The sequence below is a fragment of the Ranitomeya imitator genome, chromosome 7 (genome assembly GCF_032444005.1).
Source record: "Ranitomeya imitator isolate aRanImi1 chromosome 7, aRanImi1.pri, whole genome shotgun sequence".
NCBI lineage: Eukaryota > Metazoa > Chordata > Amphibia > Anura > Dendrobatidae > Ranitomeya > Ranitomeya imitator.
In genome coordinates, this window is record NC_091288.1 from 38,659,442 (window position 1) to 38,683,240 (window position 23,799).

Here is a 23,799-nt window from a genome sequence, read left to right on the forward strand (position 1 = left end):
TGTGACCACAGGAGGGAGCTCTGCTACAGAATTCACAACAGATCCCTTTATCACCTTTATGGTGGGGGGTGGCATATCAGTGTGTTTTCTGTTTTTTTTATAAAAACGCATGCGTTTTTAACGCAAACAAACGCATAAAAAACGCTTAAAAACGCATGCATTTACATAGACATCAATAGTTTTTTTTGCCGCGAAAAAACGCAGCAAAAATTACTACATGTTGCATTTCTACAACACAACGCATGCAGAGAAAAAACGCACGCATAGCAAAAACCGCGTCAAAACGCCTGCAAAAAACGCATGCGTTATTAATGTTAAATATAATAATAATCTTTATTAATTTTACCACAAAAACGCAAAAAAAAAACCACAAATGTGAAACCAGCCTAAACGAAATTGCTGTGCACATGTTCCATCTTACGTCACTTCTTTAACTGCTTCAGGGTTCGGAAACATTGAAGTGATTAAGAGAAGTGACGTGCACCCATTCTTCACACTGTTTTCATTGGAAAAATGGCCAGCAATGGAGTTAACGCAAGAACGATGAAAAAGCCGACTTATGACAATGACCACCATCGTTTTCCTAAAGTGGCTTGGCCTGAGAAACTTAGTGGCTGCACTGGCATCTAAATGATGCCGAATGAGCATATTCTTCCTGGACCTTTTTGCTGTAGCTTTGCTAAAACACTCTTAGGGTATGTGCACACTGAGGCTATTTGCTGAGTTTTTGACACAGAAAATGAATGGCAACTTTCCAAATAGTCCTCAAAACTTAAAAAAAAACTTGGTGTTTTCATTTCAGTTTCTCCTGAGAACTCCTCAAAAAACTTTGTGTGCAAAAACTCTTATATGTGGCAGCTCTGCCAGACTTCTCATGGGTGAGCTCCAGCCACGTAATCCTCACTATTCATGAGCTCCAGGTAGCTTTCTGCCTATGCACAGTGCATGCAGAAAGCAATCAATGGTGTGGATAGATTTATACAGAACTCATCATTGAGAGAACTAGCAAAACCGAATCAGATAAAGTAGTGATTATATCAAAACTACAGCAAGAAGCCCTGTAAATGACCTAGCGATGGAATCATTTTATGCTGTCCCAAGATTAAGATGCATAAACTTATCATCAGACAGCCTTTAATTGCTTCACTCCTATTGGGCCTCTGAAAGCAAATGCTAAAATCCCCCATACCTTGTACATCTGCCAAAATGTGGGTGAGCTGCTATACTTGTGTTTTTCCAAACTAGCTTAAGGGTATATTCTCACAGGGCTGATACATAAATTGGATGAGATTTTACCAGATCACGCCAATACTCTATGAAATAAATTCTAGCACAATCAAATTGGCTTGTGTGGCAGATCTCGCATTTACAGCTTGTCCATTTATTTTATGGATTTTCATTTCAGATCTCACCTCTCCCAATGAGCGGGTGAAATCCAAAAGTCAATCCTCACCTTACGTTTAATGGCTCTGTCGGAGTTACATCCAAACCCGCACAAATTAGGATTTGAACATATGCACCGTAGGGATTTCACTCGTTGGTTATCGCCAGATCAACACAAGCAAGAAACGTCTTAGTGCAAACAGGAAAGTTTATTAGGCTTCATAAACTTTCAACATAAGGGAAACAAATGCCCTTTTCTTCGGCATAAAGGCGAACCAAAAACAAACAGAATATAAACAGTCGATATAAAAGCATGGGTTTGTCTCACTTGTTCTTAAGGTACCTTCACACTGAGCAACTTTACAACGAGAACGACAACGATCCGTGACGTTGCAGCGTCCTGGATAACGATCTCGTTGTGTTTGACATGCAGCAGTGATCTGGATCCCGCTGTGTCATCGCTGGTCGGAGCTAGAAGTCCAGAACTTTATTTGGTCGTCAGGTCGGCGTGATTCGTCATGTTTGACATCAAAAGCAACGATGCCAGCAATGTTTTACATGGAGCTAACAACAAGCGAGAACAATAAGTGAGTCGCCGTTACGTCACTGGATCGCTCCTGCATCGTTCTGGAGTTGCTGTGTTTGACATCTCTAGAGCGACCTAAACAGCGACGCTCCAGCGATCGGCTCATTGTCTATATCGCTGCAGCGTCGCTGAGTGTGACGGTACCTTTAGTCTCTGGCAGGGACAAAACAACTCCACAGGCCTTTCCACCTCCGCTCACAAACAATGGGTGAGTCAGCTGGACTGCCTTAAATAGGCCATTCCAAGGCCTGGAACTGCAGGTATAGGAACAGCCAGGCCCACCCAGCTACAGTGGACGTTCCTAAAAGCCAGACCCAATATCTGTGCCCATGAAATGCCTTTCAGCACTATTCGAGCTGGTGCCTACTTTCCAGGTTTCACATCACCAAGGCTAGGCATTTTGGTGACACAGGCACTCCATCCAGGACCTGCCCATCTGCAACCTTACAGCACTGCCGGGGCCTATGACAGTCTGGATGCAGACAGAGTCGCCATGTGCTTCATTGTGCATAATTTTCAGCCATATACACCTATTGAAGGTGGTAACCAGGACACAGTCAACTATGTATTGCTGCTTACCTCAATTAGGTCTATATGGACAAAAATGGTGTACAACACAGCACATGGTGACTCCATCTGCATCATTACTGTCAGTGGCTTCATTGGCAAATACACCTGAATCCTGTTTTGCAGAGGTTCGGACTTAAGGCACGAAAGAGCCACTAAACATAGGGTAAAACGTGAACAGAGTTTTTTCTGCAAGTCATACATGTGAATTTTGCAGCGGATTCCCTTTGGATTTTGCCACAAATGTGCTGAAACTACAAAATGCATCTTCTCTGTTGCAGTAGGGTCCCAAGTGGATGGACCCTCATCAGGACAATCACCATTGTCGCAGGTGAAATGTGATATTATATGCCGGTCACCAAAATGACTGTTGAATTGGGAGGTGATTTTATCTAGAGCCTTTCTATGCACACTGTAAGATTGCTCTTACTGAGTGTATTGGGGGACACTCGCTTAGCACGGGATTCACGTACACGGGCACGGTTTTTTCCAAACAAAACAGTCCACATGGTTTATTATGGCATCATAAACCACAGAAATATGAACAATAAGCAAACAGTCTTTGCATCAATCTTCACATTAACAGGTTGCAGCAACTAATCACGCTGGTCCTCCTCTGACCAGTTGCCGTGGGTTACCACACAGTTCATATCACAGGTTGCAGCAACTAAACACGCTGGTCCTCCTGACCAGTTTCCGTGGGTTACCACATAGTTCATTTAACATATGAAGCACCAACAATCAATGGTACCTTCTGGGAGCTCCTGCTCCACCTGCTGACTCCTTGTCAGTCCTTTCTTCTGGAGAAGCTGCCAAACGGGGATCACCAACTTGCCTTTGCGGCATATCTCAGTCAGTCCAGACCCACCGAGGACTGTAGCTTCCCCAAGTTCCACTGCTCTGCTCAGGGATCCAGTCCTACTCCCAGGACCTCCCACGCTAGCATGTGCTTTCCAGGAAGCAACACAGGCTTCCACAGGTCACTCATACACAGGGCCCTCTGCAGTGTCCAGCCAGGACACATGGAAGTCTGCCCAGACTTGCAGACTCCCAAACACTCCCTACCATGTGCTAACACAGCTCCTTTAGGTAGCCTGTAACCACACCCACAGGTGAGGTAACATCACATGCACTGGTCACAAGATCATGACACTGCAGGTCCTCAAACACCTGCAGGGAAAAAGATACAGTGAGCACCCCCACTCAGAGTGAGGTATGTGGGTAGCCAGACCCTCCCATCTCTCATAGCTACCCGCAACCCGGACCCAGGTGCACTAAATGACATCTTCAGTGCTCACGTGCTCTAAAGACAAGATACTCCGGGTTGCATCGCAGGGAGCATCCATCCCTGTGACACATACCTCCCATTAACCACAATTCCAGACACTGTCTCACCATCACATCCATGCACACAATTGCCACGCACGGCCTCAATACGCCTCCGTGCGCCTACTGGGGAGACCATGCAGCGCCCCCTACCTGTTACAGGGGTCACTGCATCACATACCCCCCCCCCTCTGTTCAAACTTGTGGGGTTGAACATTTGTCTTAGCCCAGGGGCCTCGAGACCGGGTACCCAAGTCACCTTGCCCTACCAGTCGAGAGGGCCCTCTCAGTCGGGTTTGGGCATCATGGTCAATCTGGCGTCGCAATCCCCTTGCACCCATACCACCTGTCTGGACTGACTGTTTGTCAACACGTCCGCTACCAGGTCTCCCACCTAAGTCACTCAGTCCTGAGCTAACTGAGACGACACTACTTTTGTCTCTTTCATCAGGCCTCTTTCTGTAACCTCTCTGCAGGCCATTTCTTCTATTGTCTTTATGTCCTCTGTTCGCTTCATCTTGAGGACCTTCAGCCCTTAGCGAACCTCTTCGCCTCTCTAACTCGTGAGATGATGCTGGCGGCCATCTGTTTTGCATTTTCTGCAGCTCTTTATTGATCTGCTCCCTCTCACGTCTTAGCTGCTCGATTTCTTTTAGGTACGCCACGCGATACCCAAGGAGCATCCGGATATTCTCAAGACTTTCTATGGACCCGAGAACAAGGAATGGAACCATCCCATCTTCACCCACATCCTGGGCCTCGTCATCAGCCAGAATCCTCAGTCTCTTCACACCGGATTTATTCACTATCTCCTGCATCACTCTCCCAAGTCTTCCGACGATTTTCCCCATCAAACTTCCGGGTACCAGGATGACTTCTTCCACAAAGCCTAGCCGTTTTTGAGCTTCTTTCGCAAGCTCCAGACGTCGAGCAGCTTCCTCATTTCTCAACAGGATCATCCGTTTCGTGTGGAGACATTGTAGGTGCATATCCCTCAGGATAGCCACCCGCTTCATTGTGACTTCTTTAGTCGACATAATCACCAACTGTTCTGTCTATGGTGCCCAGTGCACACTACATGCTTCCACTGCCTTTTTAAAAGCCTCATGTGCACCCTCACTGGCACATGCACTCCGCACGTCCTCGGGTATCTCCACAACACACTTGAAGAACGAGGTCTCATTTTCTTCATGAACAGATGGCTCCTGGTTTACCTTCGGAACTTCCATCAAGACATCGGTCACGACCGGGCAACTGTCTTGTTCTGCCTTTACCGCGAGCTCTTCCTCAGTTTTACCCTTCTCAACAACCTTTGCCAAGATGGGTATCGGCAGCTCCGCCTTGTTATCACTCGGGGATGACTGCTGTACGTCTCGGACCCGTAACTTCTCATCTGACAGAAGACTTCTTACTGCTTCTCGGAGCACTACCACATTTTCGCCTAAGGCCTTATTCTCACTGTGCCACACTGTCAGGTGACCTCTGAGCTCAGAGACCTCCTTCTCCAGCTCATCCAACCTGTGCTCCGCCATTTGTCTCAGGGCCTTTTCTTGTTCGAGAGACTGTTTGAGCAGCTCTATCTCGCTTCTCCCATCCTCCGGATTGGTGGAGCATGCGTCACTTAAGGAGGTATCTACTTCAGGCACCACTTCTTTGGTGGCCTCCTCCACATCTGCACCTTCAGACGTTGCACTGTCAGCGTCAGCCCTCTTTTGGGTCTCAGCGGTGACATCCTTAGGTTCGTCCCGTTCCCCTGGGACTTTAAAGTACTCCAGACACTTCAAGTCCTCAGCACCAGATTTTCTGGAGCCTTCACCCTCTTCCGTCACATCTTCACAAGGTGCAACTGGTTCAGCCCCTTTGCCTTTTTTATGTCTCCGGCGACGGGAGGAAGACTTGCCAGCTGTACCTGAGTCAGCCTTACTGCACTCCTTTCCACTGGCGTCATCATCTGAATGGGAGTCACCACCACCCATTCGGTCTTCCTGGAACTGACAGTCCCCACTTAAACAGGTCACAAATTCTGGCATGGCTGTCACCGCCATCCTGTCTTCACCCTGTGGAGCCCTGTCGTTCCCCTGTGTCAGTATTTCTGATAACATTACACCGTACTCAGCTGTAGCGCTTGTTACTGGCCATGTCATGTCACAGTCATCCTTGGAGTCTGTGTCACACCCCCCAACATAGTGAACCTTCCAGTTGCTTTCTAACCGGGTGTCAGCTCCACTCTGTTTTACCACCACATGCTTATCTACCAGATCATTACCAGTCACATTGTTGTACATGTCAGGTGACGTCAGGTCAGTAATTTCGGCAGACGCACTTTTTCCTCTGGTCACCCTTATACCTGACCCATCAGTCTTCCTGGGGTACACTTCAGGTGACATGTCCGTAAGTTAGGCAGACTCACCTTCCCCACTGGTCAACCCGTCGTCGGCCCCAACTACTTTGGGAGAAATAAATGCTTTAAGGTATGCACCCCCACCAGCTGAGAGCCCTCCATTCTCTTGTTGTAAAGAAGCTCCCTTCTCCCACAATTCTGTGAACAACCTAGAGTCCCGGCCAATTATCACTGGGCAGGGTAAGGTTGAGACTATGGCCACATCATGGATTGCACTGTCCTTGGCCGTCTCGAGGACCACCCTGGCCACTGGACAGCCCTTGGTGTACCCATGGATGCAGGTTACACTGACTCTCCTATTAGGCATTTCAAATCCGTCAGGTGCAACCCTCACTAGAGTCACAGGGCCCCCAGAATCGACCAGTCCGTACATCTCTATCTCATGCATCCGCACGGCACCCCCCCGTAAAGTTTCACCAGGGGGATAGTTCACACCGCATACCGGACACACATAACTTATACGCCCTGGGTACCCATTTGTCTGCGGTACCTCTTTGGGAGGCTCCTCCCTCTTTTTGGAAACCACCATTTCCCCAGATTCCACCTCTTTTTGGGCTTCTACCCCACTTCGGGTTACCGCCCCTTTTTTTGGCCCTGCCCCCTTTTGGGCAAGTGCTCCGCTTTTTGACACCACCCCTGTTTGGGTTACAGGCCCCTTTTGGGATTCCACCCCTTTTTGGGCTACTACCCCTGTTCGGGTTACCGCCTCTTTTTGGGACTCCGCCCCCTTTTGGGCAACCATCCCCGTTTGGGGCCCCGCCCACTTTTAGGGACACCCCCTTCCCTGGGGTACACCCCGTGGACTTCCCCACGGCACTCAGGCCCCAGTTCACACAGTACACCACTATGTCTCTGGGCTTGTACTGGCCCTTTTAAGAGTCTGCACGATCTGGGAAAGGGGAAAAAAAAACATTTTTTTTTTTCTTTTTTTTTTATATGTCACTTCACCAGCTCCTGCTGGTATTGCCACAGCTCCCGCTGCAGACACATATAACCGGCACCTCCGGCTGCCGACGACACACCACAGCCACTGCTGCTCCGGAACCTCTTGCTGCAATTGCAGCTATGCTCCACAAGGCTCTGCACGGCTCCACCGCAAACTTCGTGGACCCGCCGATCCACAGCAAGCCGCTTGTCACCTTCGTGGACCCGCCGATCCACAGCCAGATGCTTGTCACCTTCGTAACCCCGCCGAGTTACAGGCTAGACGCCATCTTCGTGGCCACGCCGAGCCACAGCAATTAACTCTGTACGTGCCACCTGGAACGATGCCCGCATTCTCCACCATATGTAAGATTGCTCTTACTGAGTGTATTGGGGGACACTCGCTTAGGACGGGATTCACGTACACGGGCACGGTTTTTTTTCCAAACAAAACAGTCCACATGGTTTATTATGGCATCATAAACCACAGAAATATGAACAATAAGCAAACAGTCTTTGCATCAATCTTCACATTAACAGGTTGCAGCAACTAATCACGCTGGTCCTCCTCTGACCAGTTGCCGTGGGTTACCACACAGTTCATATCACAGGTTGCAGCAACTAAACACGCTGGTCCTCCTGACCAGTTTCTGTGGGTTACCACATAGTTCATTTAACATATGAAGCACCAACAATCAATGGTACCTTCTGGGAGCTCCTGCTCCACCTGCTGACTCCTTGTCAGTCCTTTCTTCTGGAGAAGCTGCCAAACGGGGATCACCAACTTGCCTTTGCAGCATATCTCAGTCAGTCCAGACCCACCGAGGACTGTAGCTTCCCCAAGTTCCACTGCTCTGCTCAGGGATCCAGTCCTACTCCCAGGACCTCCCACGCTAGCATGTGCTTTCCAGGAAACAACACAGGCTTCCACAGGTCACTCATACACAGGGCCCTCTGCAGTGTCCAGCCAGGACACATGGAAGTCTGCCCAGACTTGCAGACTCCCAAACACTCCCTACCATGTGCTAACACAGCTCCTTTAGGTAGCCTGTAACCACACCCACAGGTGAGGTAACATCACATGCACTGGTCACAAGATCATGACACTGCAGGTCCTCAAACACCTGCAGGGAAAAAGATACAGTGAGCACCCCCACTCAGAGTGAGGTATGTGGGTAGCCAGACCCTCCCATCTCTCATAGCTACCCGCAACCCGGACCCAGGTGCACTAAATGACATCTTCAGTGCTCACGTGCTCTAAAGACAAGATACTCCGGGTTGCATCGCAGGGAGCATCCATCCCTGTGACACATACCTCCCATTAACCACAATTCCAGACACTGTCTCATCATCACATCCATGCACACAATTGCCACGCACGGCCTCAATACGCCTCCGTGCGCATACTGGGGAGACCATGCAGCGCCCCCTACCTGTTACAGGGGTCACTGCATCACAACACTAATATCAAATACCTTCCCCTATACATTATATTATACATGGGACTCCTTTGTGATTGGTTTAGCCCCTCTAACAAGTCATTCATTAAGGTAATATCGATAATGATCTCTTGTCTTTTAGTCTATTAGTCGTTATGTTCTGTAGAGGAGGATGTAGATCACGTCACCTAATTGAACTGTGATTGTCATTCATTAAGTGGCTCTTGAATACATGGGAATAGCAGACAGTGGGAAATAATGGAGATCATATTTTAATATGAATAGCTTTCTACGTCAGCACTTAACGAACAGACTGAAAGACAAGGTCTCGGTGAACAGTTAGAAGGCAATTATGAGAGAGAACCCTGTCGATTATAGTCTTCTAAAACATGTCATATACTAAAGCCTCGTGTCTTCGAGTCCATTATTGATTCATCAGCATGTCGGACTGGAAATCCATTACGTCTTCCATTGAAAAAAAAACAATGGTCACAACTTTATTATAAAAGTGACTGTGATATTTCTCTATAATTTAAATACTTGCCATAATTTTTTTCAAATTCTATAATTGCTGGTAAAATACTTTCTCTAAATTGAATTCTGCAGATTGTGCAATCTCTACACTCCTTGAGTTTTTCGACACTATAATGCACTTAGATGGTGATCCCTACCCTTTGTATTGAATACTTGAGTTTACACTTTACTAAACTTACTTACAAAAAGGAATCTTTTTTCCCATGAACAGTGCCACTTTTGACCATAGGCGTTTGGTAGTGCAGCTTCCTATATATATTTAATGGAAAGTGGATGAGCTGCAATACCAGACAAAGCCAAAGGACAGAAGTGAAACTGTTTCTGGAAAAATACAGACTCATATATTCTGCTTTTATTTTGTAAAGCTTTACCATGTCAGGATACTTTTTGGCGAATAGGATGTCATGTGTATGTGCATAAGAAGTGGCACTATTTCTGAGCACTATATGACTTTTATCTTGCATTTCTTTCCTCTTTTCCTCTTTACGTTCTATTGTATCTCTAATTTTAAGTTGTCTCTGAGCTTTTGGGTGGAGACAAGCTGCTATGTCTCCCAAACACAGCGCACACAGGCGTAAAGAATTCATGCTCTCCTGTCTATATGCAGCACATGTTCAGAAGCCTCAGCATGAAGGATATTGTACGGCAGCACTCAGCAGTGTTGCTGTGAATCCGGGACTGATCTGAAATAAAACACTTACTGGAAAGCAGCAGCACAGTTTATGACTCCTTCTCTCTTCCTTTGCTCCTTCCCTTTCCCCTATCTGTAGTCCTTAATGGACAGCTGCATTCTCACACCTCAGTCTGTCTTGATTAAAACACATTTTAGTTATGTTATGCTATTTTATGCACTTTAGGTAAAGATAATGAAGATGTAGATATCATAATAAAAACAAGCCGTAAAATAAAAAAATTCCCAAAAACTTTTCTCATGGGGTACCCTTGAAAAAAATGTTCCTTTCCTGTGAACATCTATGTTAGGGGTCGAGTTCCTGCCTCTGCACAGGGGGAATCTCGGGCCATCTCCGCTGCGGTCTCCCATTCTTCTCCTGCCGCAGTGGAGCTTGCTCAGCAGAGACGGCGATCCCAGCGTCTCGCTCAGTCTGACTCTGTGCTTAGAGTTGCTGCTGCGTTTCCTGCTTCTCCCATTGAAGTCAGTGCTGGGCAGCGGCGAGCGGACGTTTCTGGGGCTAAGTCCTGCTTTTTACATTCTGAGCATGCCCAGAGTAAGATCTCTCAGTGGAGATCGAGGGTCACATGATCAGATACTGCAGCTAAGGTCCTTGTAGCTGCTAGGACTAAATCCTGCTTTGCACTCTGAGCATGCCCAGGGCGAGATCTCCCAGTGGAGATCCAGGGTCACATGCTCAGGTGCTGCAGCACTCCATTGGTCCTTCTTTTGAAGGTCCTAAACATGCTGCAGCTATTTAAGCCTCGCATGGCCGCACGGCCATGCGCTAGTATTGTCTTTTGTAAATGTGTGTGTGTTGTGAGTGAAAGTCGTTCTTTAAAATCCCCTCCCTATTGTATGACTGCTCGCGGAAGGTGGGTGATTGCTACCTAGCGCCCGACTTAGCCATCAGCACGGTACACACATTACAGCGTCTTATTGCTGTGACCGCCAGTGCGGCGCCGTGCGCTTTCTCTGCGCTTTCCTAACCCAAGCCTGGGTGGTTAGTGGCGTCCGCCAGTGCGGCACCGCACGCACTCTCGTGCCTCTAAATATATTCTCTTGGTGCGGTACCGCGGCCCTGTGACTCAACAGGGTTCGCTTCCTTCACACTGGGTGAAGTTAACCCAAGTGTGTATTCATATTGTACCGCCATCTCGTCCGTCTCTACTAGCAGCAGGGTTTTCACCTGCACGGTGGACCTCGGACGGCGAACGCACCTAATACCATTACACCTTATACTTGGTGCGTTCCGCCAGTCCTAACAATCTATCCCATATTTTTTCTTAGGATATGGTCACACAACCGTTTTCTCCACATTCGAGAAAAACAGTCTGATTATTCAGATCATATTCTGATCAGAGTTTGATTAGTGTGGTTTTTGTTAGATGTGGAGAGGAAACATATAGGTTCTCCACCGTCTCCATTACGTCCATCCTTGAAAATCGATCTGCACTTGTATATCATCTGAATGAGGTCCGATGGTTTTCACGGACCCATAGACTTGCGTTGCCGATTTTGATCAGACAGTCAGATTAAAATCAGACTTGGATCCGAGGAAAGAGATGGATATTTGCTCAGCACTATAGAATATCATAGGGGTACGAGTGCTATCGGTGAGAACCACGGATAGCACTCGGCTGAGAAAATCGGTCGTGTGTAGAGTTGAGTGAATTTTTCATTATTCGGTATGGATTACGATCGCCAGTGAATATGGTTTTTGCAATATTCACTGAACATGGCTGAACGTCATTGTAGTCAATGACAGTAGAAATGAGCAAATATGTTCGGAAACGATCGTCAAACATAAATTCGGCACAAATGGGGTACCAATATGGCACGGAAATGGCAAATTCGGATTCGGCGATCGTTTCCAAACATATTCACTCATCTCTAGTCGTGGGTACGAGCCCTTGATGTCAGGATAAGGGACAAACTTAATAAGTTCAGGATTGAAAGGTTAATGTTTACCTGTTAGATGAAAGTCTGTAGGATATGGGTTTGGATATAGAGATGGATGGGTGAAATTGCAGTTTAATGCTTGAATATATTTTAAAAAACATATAATTACCATACTGATATTTTACATGGAATTAATTCACAATAAAAGTTATTATGACCATACAAAACATGATAATTTAATTAAGGTATTGTTTTCTTAATATCCCTTGAAATTGTGGCCTCCAATCATGGATGCACTTTAATGAATGGCAGTAATGCCCATACTAAATGTCTTCTTTTAATAGTATTTTTAGCATGGAGTAGAAAGATTATTATTTGCACTTGTGCAAATAAAATTGGCTCCTATCTCATTTAAAACAGTATCATAATATATTGAAATTAAGTAGTGTTTTCCTTTCATATAGCAGCTCAACCAGAGAATGTTCTCGTCTGATTAAGCTGGGCTTTCAGCACGGATATTTAGTCATTTAAAACAAAGCTTCAAAATGCTTTTCACAAATGACTACATTTAAACTAATGCATCCCAGAGGCAGAGAGAACGAAGTATTCACCATCCGCTCAGGCTCAATGTTTCCAATTACACTCCCATTTCATAACAACAGCTTACTACTTCTAAATAAACTAGGTACTACTAATATACAGAAGAAACGGATATATACTAATATACACCTAAAATAAAAAATACACAACCATGGCACCGGGCTGAAATTACCTACGGGAATTAATTACTAGAGCCAGGTATTGTGCTAAAGTTGCTAACTCGGTGGATGTGAATTATGTGATTTAAAAACTTTTGTGTGGATTCTATTTAGAGCGTAAAACATACGAAATGTTCACACCATGATATATTATAGGTTTAATGGACCCCGATTCATCAAGACTACAATGAGAAGATAAAGAGTAGGGATTGAGGATGCTCAAGTGGAGAAAACGATAATTATAATGAGCCGAGCTAAATATGTGTGCATAATTAAATCGATAAAATTGGGGCTATAAACTTCCAAGAATAGCAAAGAGTATTCATGTGGCCTCAATACTAAAAGGTTCATCGGACCCTTGGCTATAGTATACAAAGGAAATGTTAAACATCTGAGTCAATGGAAGATCCTTATGCCTAGTAGATCTCTTAGGCTAGGTTCACATTGCGTTTATGGGTTAACGCTAACGGACTGCGTTGCACGGCGAAAATGTCACAATTAACGCCGTGCAACGGGTCCGTTAGCGCACCCATTGACAGCAATGTTATTTCTGCCTGTAGCGCATCGCTAGCGCATGCCATTTTCGGCACGCGCTAGCGATGTGCCGTTCTTTTGTGACGGACTTCGGACGCTGCTAGCGGGGACGGTGAACGCGGACCAAAAAGAAACATTGCGTTAGCGCAATCCGCTAGCTCTATGCGCTTAACGGATTGCCCTAACGCAATGTGAACCTAGCCTTAGAAACCTAAGTTATTATCTGTGGATATATTCGAATCTTTTGAAATTCAGATTTGTCTAGTTCAAAAAATTCAATTCGCAGTGAGTTGATTAGCCGCAAATTGCAATACCGCAAAGCCTTGTAATTACACTGAAAAGACATCCTTGTAATGTCATGCTGTAGCTAGAGGTTATCATAAATCAAGTCAGTGATGTAGGAGCTCCGGCATCCACTGAGCTCAAATGTCACTGACTTGGTTTATGATGAGCTGAGAAAGCTACAGCAGAGACAAGGCAGACACCTGTGATAAAACAGGCAGGGAAACGTGTTATCTCAAGCCTCTGCTTTATTCTTATTTATGATAAGTGACTTATAATTCCTTCCCTGGCCAGGAGCTTTGATATATGCCGATCATGAACTGGAGCAGCACTACATGGTCGGACACAGCCATTACACAGTACACAGCAGGGGCACATTTATAAGATTATCTCAGCACAGGAACATTTTTTCAATTGTGAAACGTATTATTATTTCAAGACCTAATAATTAAAATGTACTTTGTTTGTGGGACAACCCCTTTAACAGCACAAGCACCAGTACATGTGAAAACAGAAGCGGTGTGCTTCATAAGTGCTTTATTTTAAAACCATATATTGTGCAAAAGGGATTATAAGTCTATGAAACAAATTACGGTAATGTATTTACAGAAATAACTAATAATGCTACATTTTTTTAGGAAACAAGAAGAAGCAATGAAGTCACATTCATGAGCAGCAGCCAAGCAGCTGAGCAACATGAAAGTCAATTTTCAGCTTGTAACAGAGAACAGGTATTATACAATTTTTCATTGGCACGCTGAGTATTTATATTCCTCGGAAAGCTGCGCTCACGAAAATAAAATTATTACCGTTATTTCAAAAACTAATTTGATCCTCAAACAAAGCTTCCGCTGCTACATGATGGTTTGTCCATTCATGTATAGATTTATGTTTTCCGGTGGGTGATAAAGCTAAATTTTAAATGCCATAATTTACTTTTCCCAGGTATCGGTTCATGAGCAAAGCACCCAAGAGACAAGCAAAGCGTCTAATTATAATCAAGAAGCTGATGGAGTAGGTAAGAATACAGCTTTAAATGTGTTTAGCGCAGCTACAAAACGGAAGGCACTGAAGTAGCAAATTAAAGTCTTGTGAATGCAACGTGTAAGGTTACCGATGAAGAACAATTTTGGAGAGAAGGTGAAATATAAACACCCTATTTATAACTCTATCATTTAAGAGAATTCAGAAGTTAACAAACACTGTCCACTACAAGATGACAATTAGAGATAAGTAAATATAGCGAAATTAAACTCATTTGTTCCTTCCCTGTCCTGCTGCCACAGTTTTCGGATCCCTCTGGTGGTTGGATCTTTTGTTGCTCTCCTGTAAAACGTGCTGCTATAACAGGAAAAGACGTGACGGTCGTGGAGTTTTCAGCGTATGCACGTGAGACAAATCCTGTTCAGGAGAATATGTTGCTGTGAAATTCTTTCCCCTCTATGATGTAGCCACGTTTTGATTGGCTTGCATCATAGAAAAGAAAAAGGAAACGCCCATACGTTTTGTGATTTACGCCCGCTTAGTTGAAATGAATATTTGTATCTTAATTATCAGTAGTCATAACCTTGGAACAAAGGGCACTGAAAAAAAAGAATCAGTGGAGCAGCGGCAATTGAAAGAGCTGCTCAGATTTAAATTAAATAAAATCCAGGCAAAGGGCCTCTTTAAAGCATTGGACATTTACTAATTATAGGTGGCACTAGAGAGACAGCTTTCTTGCTTCTTGGGGAGAACTGTTTTGCATATTTTTCCCAAGGTACCTTGTCTTAATGATCATCTACTGGTTAGATCTATGCAAGGAGTCTGTGTAGAATTGTATATGAAAGGAAAACTGTCAGGTCCAATGGTGAAATTAAGATGCAGATATAGGGTTAATCTGCAAGTTAATAATGTTATGGACTTGCCCAGCTGCTGTACTGAAAATGCACTTTATTTCTCCTGAGAGCCGCCGCCTTTCAGTCATGTAGGCGTGCCTGGAGTATTTACAGACACTGCTCCCAGTGCTGAGAGTGGAGGCCGTAAGCATGCTCTGGCACTGATTCACAGTCAGCCCTGCATTGATGCACTGCAGAGCCAGCTGTCAGTCAGTGTCAGGGTGTGGATACAACCACCGCTCAGTGCGGTGAGCAGTGACTGTAATTGATCCGGGCCCACCTGCGTAACTGAAAGCCGGCGGCTCTAGGGAGAAATAAAATTCAGTTTCTCCTGGGTGCCAAACATTCAGTACAGTGGCCGGGCACCTTCATAACGCTATTACCTGCAAATTAACCTTATATCTGTAGGTCAATAGCATTATTGCCTCTGACAAGTTCCCTTTAAAGAGTTCCATAATATTTTCAGAGTTCACACAATATTCAATGGCGAAAGCCAGACATGTGCAGTTACTTCTCTATTCACAAGGACCACACAACTGGGGTAAGGGACTCTGGTTCTTGAGATAAGCGCAAATCCCAGATGTCTGTCTCATGTCTTTTAGCTAATTAAGGTGTAACCTGCGCAAATGCCATGAATATCTAAAATGGGAGTAAAACTATTAAAAGGGCTGTCACATCTTCCAAATTGGGCAGAATTTAGAGATGAGCGAACATATTAGAGTAGAATTGAATTCTTCTTGAATTTTACAACATCCGCCAAAATGTCTATTTCTTGTAACCTGCTTCTTGGTGATTCAGCAAAATAAGGCAGGGCCATTAAAATGTTAAAAATTAGGCTAGGTTGACATTATGTTATGTGAACCCGTTTAACGGACTATTGCTTGTAATGGCGAACGCATTGCTAGCGCACGCCCACATTGGGTGTGTGCTAGCAATGGGCCATCATTTGATTGATGGACCGTGAACGCTGCTTGCAGCATTCGCGGTCCGTTCCTCGCTAGCGCAGATTGGGCATCTGCGCTAGCGGGATCGGCAAAACGCGATCCCTTTTGGGACATTGCGTTAGCGCAGTCCGTAGCGCTATGCGCTAAACGGACTGCCCTAACGCAATGTGACCCTAGCCTTAGACAAAAGCCTTATACTCGCCTCACTGTTCACCTCTCCTGCCCCTCTGCTCCTCAACGTCACTGGTCTCCGGTACACACGGTGTCTTCTACTTGCTGCTACTCATGCTGAAATCCCTGGGATGGTTCTGCACATTCGCACGCAAGATGCGGGTAGGACTGGACGGATGATGGTGATGGGAAGGGGCAGAGGGGCTGAAGAGGTGAGCGATCAGGTAAATATAAGCATTTATTTTATTTTTACATGTTATGGATATTATGCTCTAGGGATTGGAGAAACCCTAGAGCCTAATGGAGAACATTCTATTCACGGAAAATAACATTATGGTGAATTGAATTTCACTGTAAAATCGGCACAATTTGGCAAATACAAATTTTGTCAGAACCCCTCATATCTACTTGTAAGTTCTACTGAAATGTCTGTTTTAACAAATACAATAAAAAATAGCGATTATATTCCGTGCCGTCCATCTGATACTAGAGATGAGTAAAGTGGAATTTAGTTCATTAGAATTTTACAACAATCAGCATTCACCAAAATTGGGATTTTTTTTGTAATTTGCTTCAACTCGGATTCAGCCGTATGACATCGCGTGTACCGCAATGTTTGCGGCACATACACAGAATCTTCCTGGGCCTAGCAAAACAGGAAGCCGGGTTTTCGGAATCTGGGGATTTTAGTGCTGAAGATGCAATGAGGAGAGGACTGATAACTGTGAGGAGCAAATGGAATTTTCCAGGAAAAAATTGTTCATCAGGGAAATCGAATTTTACCTGATCCGCTCATCTCGATCTGTTACTCCTCAAAAGGAGTGCATGACTAAACTGACAACAGAGTCACAATGTACAGCGTTAAATACAGCGGTGACCTGCCCTTTTTCTTTCGATATAATGGTTCACGAATGTAAAGACTTCATCGATCTCACGATAGAGACGTCTAGAGAGAAATGCTTATCTCACTACAAACTGTATCCAGGACTTCTGCCAAGAAGGAGCCACCGGGGAATATGATTATGAAAGCAGAAGTGCAGAACAATAAAGGTCATTAGACATCTGGGACACGTAGTACAATTACAGTTAATTGCTACCAGAACATTTAATACATAAATGTCAAAATCTTAAAGTTCAGAAACATTGACAAGTCGTAGGAAAGGACTGAAGACTCAGAGGGAGGCATATATACGTTACACAGTAGAGATTTATTGGAGAAAATTCTGCCATTATCCCACTTACCTAAAAGAGGCTTGTGGAAATCTATGTATTGCACATCCTGCAGAAACCGCTCCATTCAGAGATACAGGATTGTTTTTTTTTTCCAAGAAATCAACTGCGTGTGAAAGTTTCTTTACAGCCGTCAGCACAATATCCCATGCAGCGCTGTTTGGTGGGACCGTTCTCGTATTTCCACAGCACGAGACACCAAAGCAGCTCAGAAATTATTATGACAGATTTCACAATATAAACTGTATACGATATACCTCTTGGACCTGATGAGACTGGTATATTTACTTTGAAAATCAATGAAAAAATGACTTTTTAATTATCTATATATATAATTGTCTAAGGATTTTTCCGTCTGTCTGTCTTTCTGTCTGTCTGTCTTTCTGTCTGTCCTGGAAATCCCACGTCTCTGATTGGTCGAGGCCGCCAGGCCTCGACCAATCAGCGACGGGCACAGTATCGACGTAGAAATCCCGCGTCTCTGATTGGTCGAGGCCGCCAGGCCTCGACCAATCAGCAATGGGCACAGCGACGATGATGTCATAAAGGATGTAGAAATCCCACGTTTCTGATTCAGCGACGGGCACAGTATCGACGTAGATGTCATAATGGTTGCCATGGCGACAATGATGTCATAAAGGTTGCCTCGACCAATCAGCGACGGGCACAGTCTGCCGCGAATTCTGGAATCATCATTGTCCATATACTACGGGGACATGCATATTCTAGAATACCCGATGCGTTAGAATCGGGCCACAATCTAGTAAAATAATAATAAGCCATGGATGAATCCAGCTAGAAAAAGATATAAAATACTTTAAAATGCCTTCAGAAGAATAAAAAAAATATGTAAATAATAATTAATTTATGTTAATGTGTGCAAACTGTAAAGCGCTGTGGAATATGTTAGCGCTATATAAAAATAAAGATTATTATAAAAAAAAAATAATAAAAAAATAATAATAATTAATTTATATATATATAGCGCCAACATATCCTGCAGCAGTTTCCAATAATAGTCTCTCTTGTGCCAGCTATCGGCACTTTTGCTGCCTAAATGTGTCCACCCCTAACCTTTCCACGAATTTCATTAATTCTAGCAAAACCCCAAGTCACATCAGAACCACTGGCTGGCCATGTGAAGACTCATATAGCATAAACTTCTCCTGACATAGTATTGCAAAATCAGATTTTAATTTTCCAAAGCTGGTCATACTTTGTATATTGAAGAAAAGTATTTGTGATGATCCAGGACAGTTAAGCAAAAGCAGTGGAATAAGGGTAGGTCCACATGAGTGTATACAAAATGTCCATGTTGGACCTCACTTGTCATCAGCGTGTAGTCCCTATTTATACATCAGCAGTTATTAAAAATTTACAAGACTAAATACAGGACTCCAGCCGGATCTAGTAATCTGGCCGGCTCCAGAGTATCGCGAGCAGAGATACTGCGGCACCATGCCCTTCTTGCCAACCTGGGATAGCACAGGGCTGTAAGCATAGGCAATTGGGCGTGCGTTATAAAATTAAAAATCCCTCCATTCTTGGGAAAAGGATTTTTAAAAATGGGTAAATTGCAAAATTGCTTATTTTTACAAGCACTTTACAATTTTACCTATTAGTGAATTTGAGACAGCCCATTTAAATGGATTTTGTAAGCAGGATTTTGCTATAGAATTTAAGTTTCGGCCTGATATAGGGGCAGAGACCCTGATTCTAGCAATGTATCGGTTACTTGGCTGCTTGATCCAGTTGATATAGAATCCCTAATGTATATTTTGTAGATCTAGCACTGCTCAAATCCTGAGGATTGTATAGCCCCACCCACACCCCTGATTGGCTAACTTCCAATTAGTGTTGGGGGCGGGGTTACACAGACTCCCCTTTCTGCTCTGCACATGACACCTAGTCCTGCAGTGATAATTTCCTTCTGATAAAACACTGATTGTATTGAAACTACAGCAACATACTGAGCAAGTGACACTTCCTTGGAATCAGGCTCTCTGCCCCTACATTATGCTGCTCTCAGATAAAATAGCAAAAGCCTGCTGACAGATACCCTTTAACCTCTTTACCCCCAAGGGTGGTTTGCAGGTTAATGACACAAATGAGCCAATTTTTACAGAGATATGTCACACAAAATACTTAATAAGTAACATTTCCCTCATGTCTACTTTACATCAGCACAATTTTGGAACCAAAATTTTTTTTGTTAGGGAGTTATAAGGGTTAAAAGTTGACCAGCAATTTCTCATTTTAACAACACCATTTTTTAAAGGGACTGCATCACATTTGAAGTGTGGGGTAAACCACTGTTTGGGCGCATGGCAGAGCTCGGAAGGGAAGGAGCGCCATTTGACTTTTCAATGCAAAATTGACTGGAATTGAGATAGGACACCATGTCGCGTTTGGAGAGCCCTTGATGTTCCTAAACATTGAAACCCCCCACAAGTGACACCGTTTTGGATAGTAGACCCCCTAAGGAACTTATCTAGATGTGTGGTAACCACTTTGACCCACCAAATGCTTCACAGAAGTTTATAACGCAGAGCCGTGAAAATAATTTTTTTTTTTTCACATAAATTATTTTTTAGCCCCCAGTTTTGTATTTTCCCAAGGGTAACAGGAGAAATTGGACCCCAAAAGTTGTTGTCCAATTTGTCCTGAGTACGCTGATACCCCATATGTGGGGGGGGAACCACCGTTTGGGTGCATGGCAGAGCTCGGAAGGGAAGGAGCGCCGTTTGGAATGCAGACTTAGATGGATTGGTCTGCAGGCGTCACGTTGCATTTGCAGAGCCCCTGATGTACCTAAACAGTAGAAACCACCCACAAGTGACCCCATATTGGAAGCTAGACTCCCCAAGGAACTTATCTAGATGTGTTGTGAGAACTTTGAACCCCCAAGTGTTTCACTACAGTTAATAACGCAGAGCCATGAAAATAAAACATTTTTTCACAAAAATTATATTTTAGCCCCCAGTTTTGAATTTTTCCAAGGGTAACAGGAGAAATTGGACCCCAAAAGTTATTGTCCAATGTGTCCTGACTACGCTGATACCCCATATGTTTGGGTAAACCCATGTTTGGGTGCACGGGAGAGCTCGGAAGGGAAGGAGCACTGTTTTACTTTTTGAACTCAGAATTGGCTGGAATTGAGATCGGACGCCATGACACGTTTGGAGAGCCCCTCATGTGCCTAAACAGTGGAAACCCCCCAATTATAACTGAAACCCTAATCCAAACACACCCCTAACCCTAATCCCAATGGTAACCATAACCACACCCTTAACCCTGACACACCCCTAACCCTAATCCCAACGGTAATCCTAACCACACCCCTAAACCTGACACAACCCTAATCCCAACCCTAATCCCAACCATAAGGGTATGTGTACACATTGCGAATTTTGCTGCGGATCCGCAGCGTTTCCGCAGCTGCGGATCCACAGCAGTTTCCATGAGTTTACAGTACATTGTAAACCTATAGGAAACAAAATCCAGTGCACATGCTGCGGAAAAAAACGTGCGGAAACGCAGCGGAATATTTTCCGCAGCATGTCAATTCTTTGTGCGGAATCCACAGTGGTTTTACATCTGCTCCAATAGAAAACTGCAGATGTAAAACCGCAGCGGAATCCTCAATAGAAAACGCGATAAATCCGCAGTAAAAACCGCAGCGGTTTTCCAATGCGGATTTATCAAATCCGCTGCGGAAAAATCCGCAGAGGATCTTTCTACGTGTGCACATACTCTAAATGTAATCCAAACCCTAACCCTAACTTTAGCCCCAACCCCAGCCCTAAATTTAGCCCCAACCCTAACCCTAAATTTAGTCCCAACCCTAACTGTAGCCCTAATCCTAACCCTAACCCTAACCCCAACCCTAAACGTAGCCCCAACCCTAACTTTAGCCCCCACCCTAACCCTAGCCCTAACCCTAGCCCTAACCCTAACCCTAATAAGAAAATGGAAATAAATACATTTTTTAAATTTTATTATTTTTCCCTAACTAGGGGGGTGATGAAGGGGGGTTTGATTTACTTTTATAGCAGGTTATTTAGCGGATTTTTATGATTGGCAGCCATCACACACTGAAAGACGTTTTTTATTGCAAAAAATAGTTTTTGGGTCTCCACATTTTGAGAGCTATAATTTTTCCATATTTTGGTCCACAGAGTTATGTGAGGTCTTGCTTTTTGTGGAACGAGTGGATGTTTTTATTGGAACCATTTTTCGGCACGTGACATTTTTTGATCACTTTTTAGTCCGATTTTTGTGAGGCAGAATGACCAAAAACCAGCTATTCATGAATTTCTTTTGGGGAAGGCGTTCATACCGTCCCGCGTTTTGGTAAAATTGATAAAGCAATTTTATTCTTTGGGTCAGTACGATTACAGAGATACCTCATTTAAATAATTTTTTTATGTTTTGACGCTTTTATACGATAAAAACTATTTTATATAAAAAATAATTATTTTTGCATCGCTTTATTCTGAGTACTATAACTTTCTTATTTTTTCGCTGATGACGCTGTATGGCGGCTCATTTTTTGTGGGACAAGATGACGTTTTTAGCGGTACCATGGATATTTATATCCTTTTTTTGATTGTGTGTTATTCCACTTTTTGTTCGGTGGTATGATAATAAAGCGTTGGTTTTTGCCTCGTATTTTTTGTGACGGTGTTCACTGAAGGGGTTAACTAGTGGGACATTTTTATAGGTCGGGTCTCACAGACAGCGATCTGACAGACAGTGCTCCTGGCTTACCAGCGCCAGGGGTTAATGTGCCAGGGGCGGTCCGTGATTGCTCCTGGCACATAGTGCCGGATGTCAGCTGTGATAGTCAGCTGACACCTGGCCGCGATCGTGACGGGATAGTACGTCATATGCGATCGACTGCGCTCACGGGTGGAGCGCGGCCGATCGCATATGATGTACTATCCCGTCGGTGGTCATACGGGCCCACCTCACCTCGACGGGATAGTACGTCTAATGTCAGAAAGGGGTTAAAGACTTGTGAGATGGCAGTACCTTTGAAACGCTGCAACTCATATTACAACTACTGGGTGGCCACATATAGACACATACAGAATAAACATCTCACCACTTAGTATTTTTAGATATGGTGGGTCAAGAGAAAATTTAAGGAAGGGCACATCTGAAGGTCCAACTCTAAACAGTTAATCTAGTATCAAAGGTAATAAAGATGTCCACATTAACCCATTGTCTTACACATGGAAAGACATAGTAAAATAATAACTAATTAATAATGTTGTTAATAATAAATTAATATTTGAGCATTATTCACGATTTCATGTTTTAACAGGTTATATGGAATTGCCTAAAATTTCTGCACAAGTCCTTAAGGAACAGTTTGAGAAATCTCTCAAAGAAAAAAGCACGATTGTTGGAGGATCTGCCGCCTCGCAAGGAAAACAGATGAAGGTACTGTTCTGTCTGATGTCTCTCACAAGTTAATAAAACAGAAATGAGATAACAATAAAATTACATTAGAAATGATCATTTGTATGTCTGTATGAATGAGCTTTATCTTCTGCGTTATCTACTTTTCACAGAAAGATGTTGTCTCCTCTCCCGACAACTTGTAATAAACTGGGGAAAAAAGAAATAAATTTACTTACTCTTCCCGGGTCCAGCCCCAGCTGTCCTCCACTGCCCCGCTGCAGTCAGTCACTGAAATCAATCACTGTACCTATATAGACAGCACAGACCACTGAGCTCACTGATTGGCTGGAGCTGGAACAATAAAGAGCAGGACAGTAGCAGAAAGCAAGCGTTGAACCCCGGGAGGGAAATTAATAGTTTCTTAAAAGGGACAACCTCTTTCGTTCTTTTTTTAACCTATCTGTATATCTAAAAATGTAGTAGAGCTGAACTTGCAATGTTTTTGCATCTTGATTAGTCTTAAGGGTTAAATTTAAATCTGATTTGAGGGTTCACAAGTTCATATAGTTTAGAAATGCTATGTATAAAATTGGCTATGACAGTGGCTTGCAAAGCATTCACCCACTTGGCATTTTTGCGTTTTTGCTACCTCACAAACTGGAATTTCACTGGATTTTTTGAGGGTTTGCATTAATTCGTGTAAAGAACATGCCTATAACTGTGAGAATTTGGTTTTATTGTTATTGTGAAGCAAACAACAAATTGCTCCTTCAAGTTAAATGGTTTCCTCTGGGGAACAGCAATCTTCAAGTTTGACCACAGATTCTCAGTTGGATTAAGGTCTGGGCTTTGACTAGACCAC

At 43.9% G+C, this 23,799-nt stretch overlaps 1 protein-coding gene across 1 annotated transcript in view; it reads left to right on the forward strand.

Moving 5' to 3' along the window:
- XIRP2 (xin actin binding repeat containing 2) overlaps window positions 1–23,799 on the forward strand; it is a 122,552-nt gene that overhangs the window by 77,767 nt on the left and 20,986 nt on the right. The window contains exons 4-6 of the mRNA XM_069733074.1: window positions 13,945–14,037; window positions 14,252–14,324; window positions 22,858–22,976. Coding sequence (XP_069589175.1) covers window positions 13,945–14,037; window positions 14,252–14,324; window positions 22,858–22,976 — 285 coding nt within the window. The remainder of the gene's footprint in view (window positions 1–13,944; window positions 14,038–14,251; window positions 14,325–22,857; window positions 22,977–23,799) is intronic.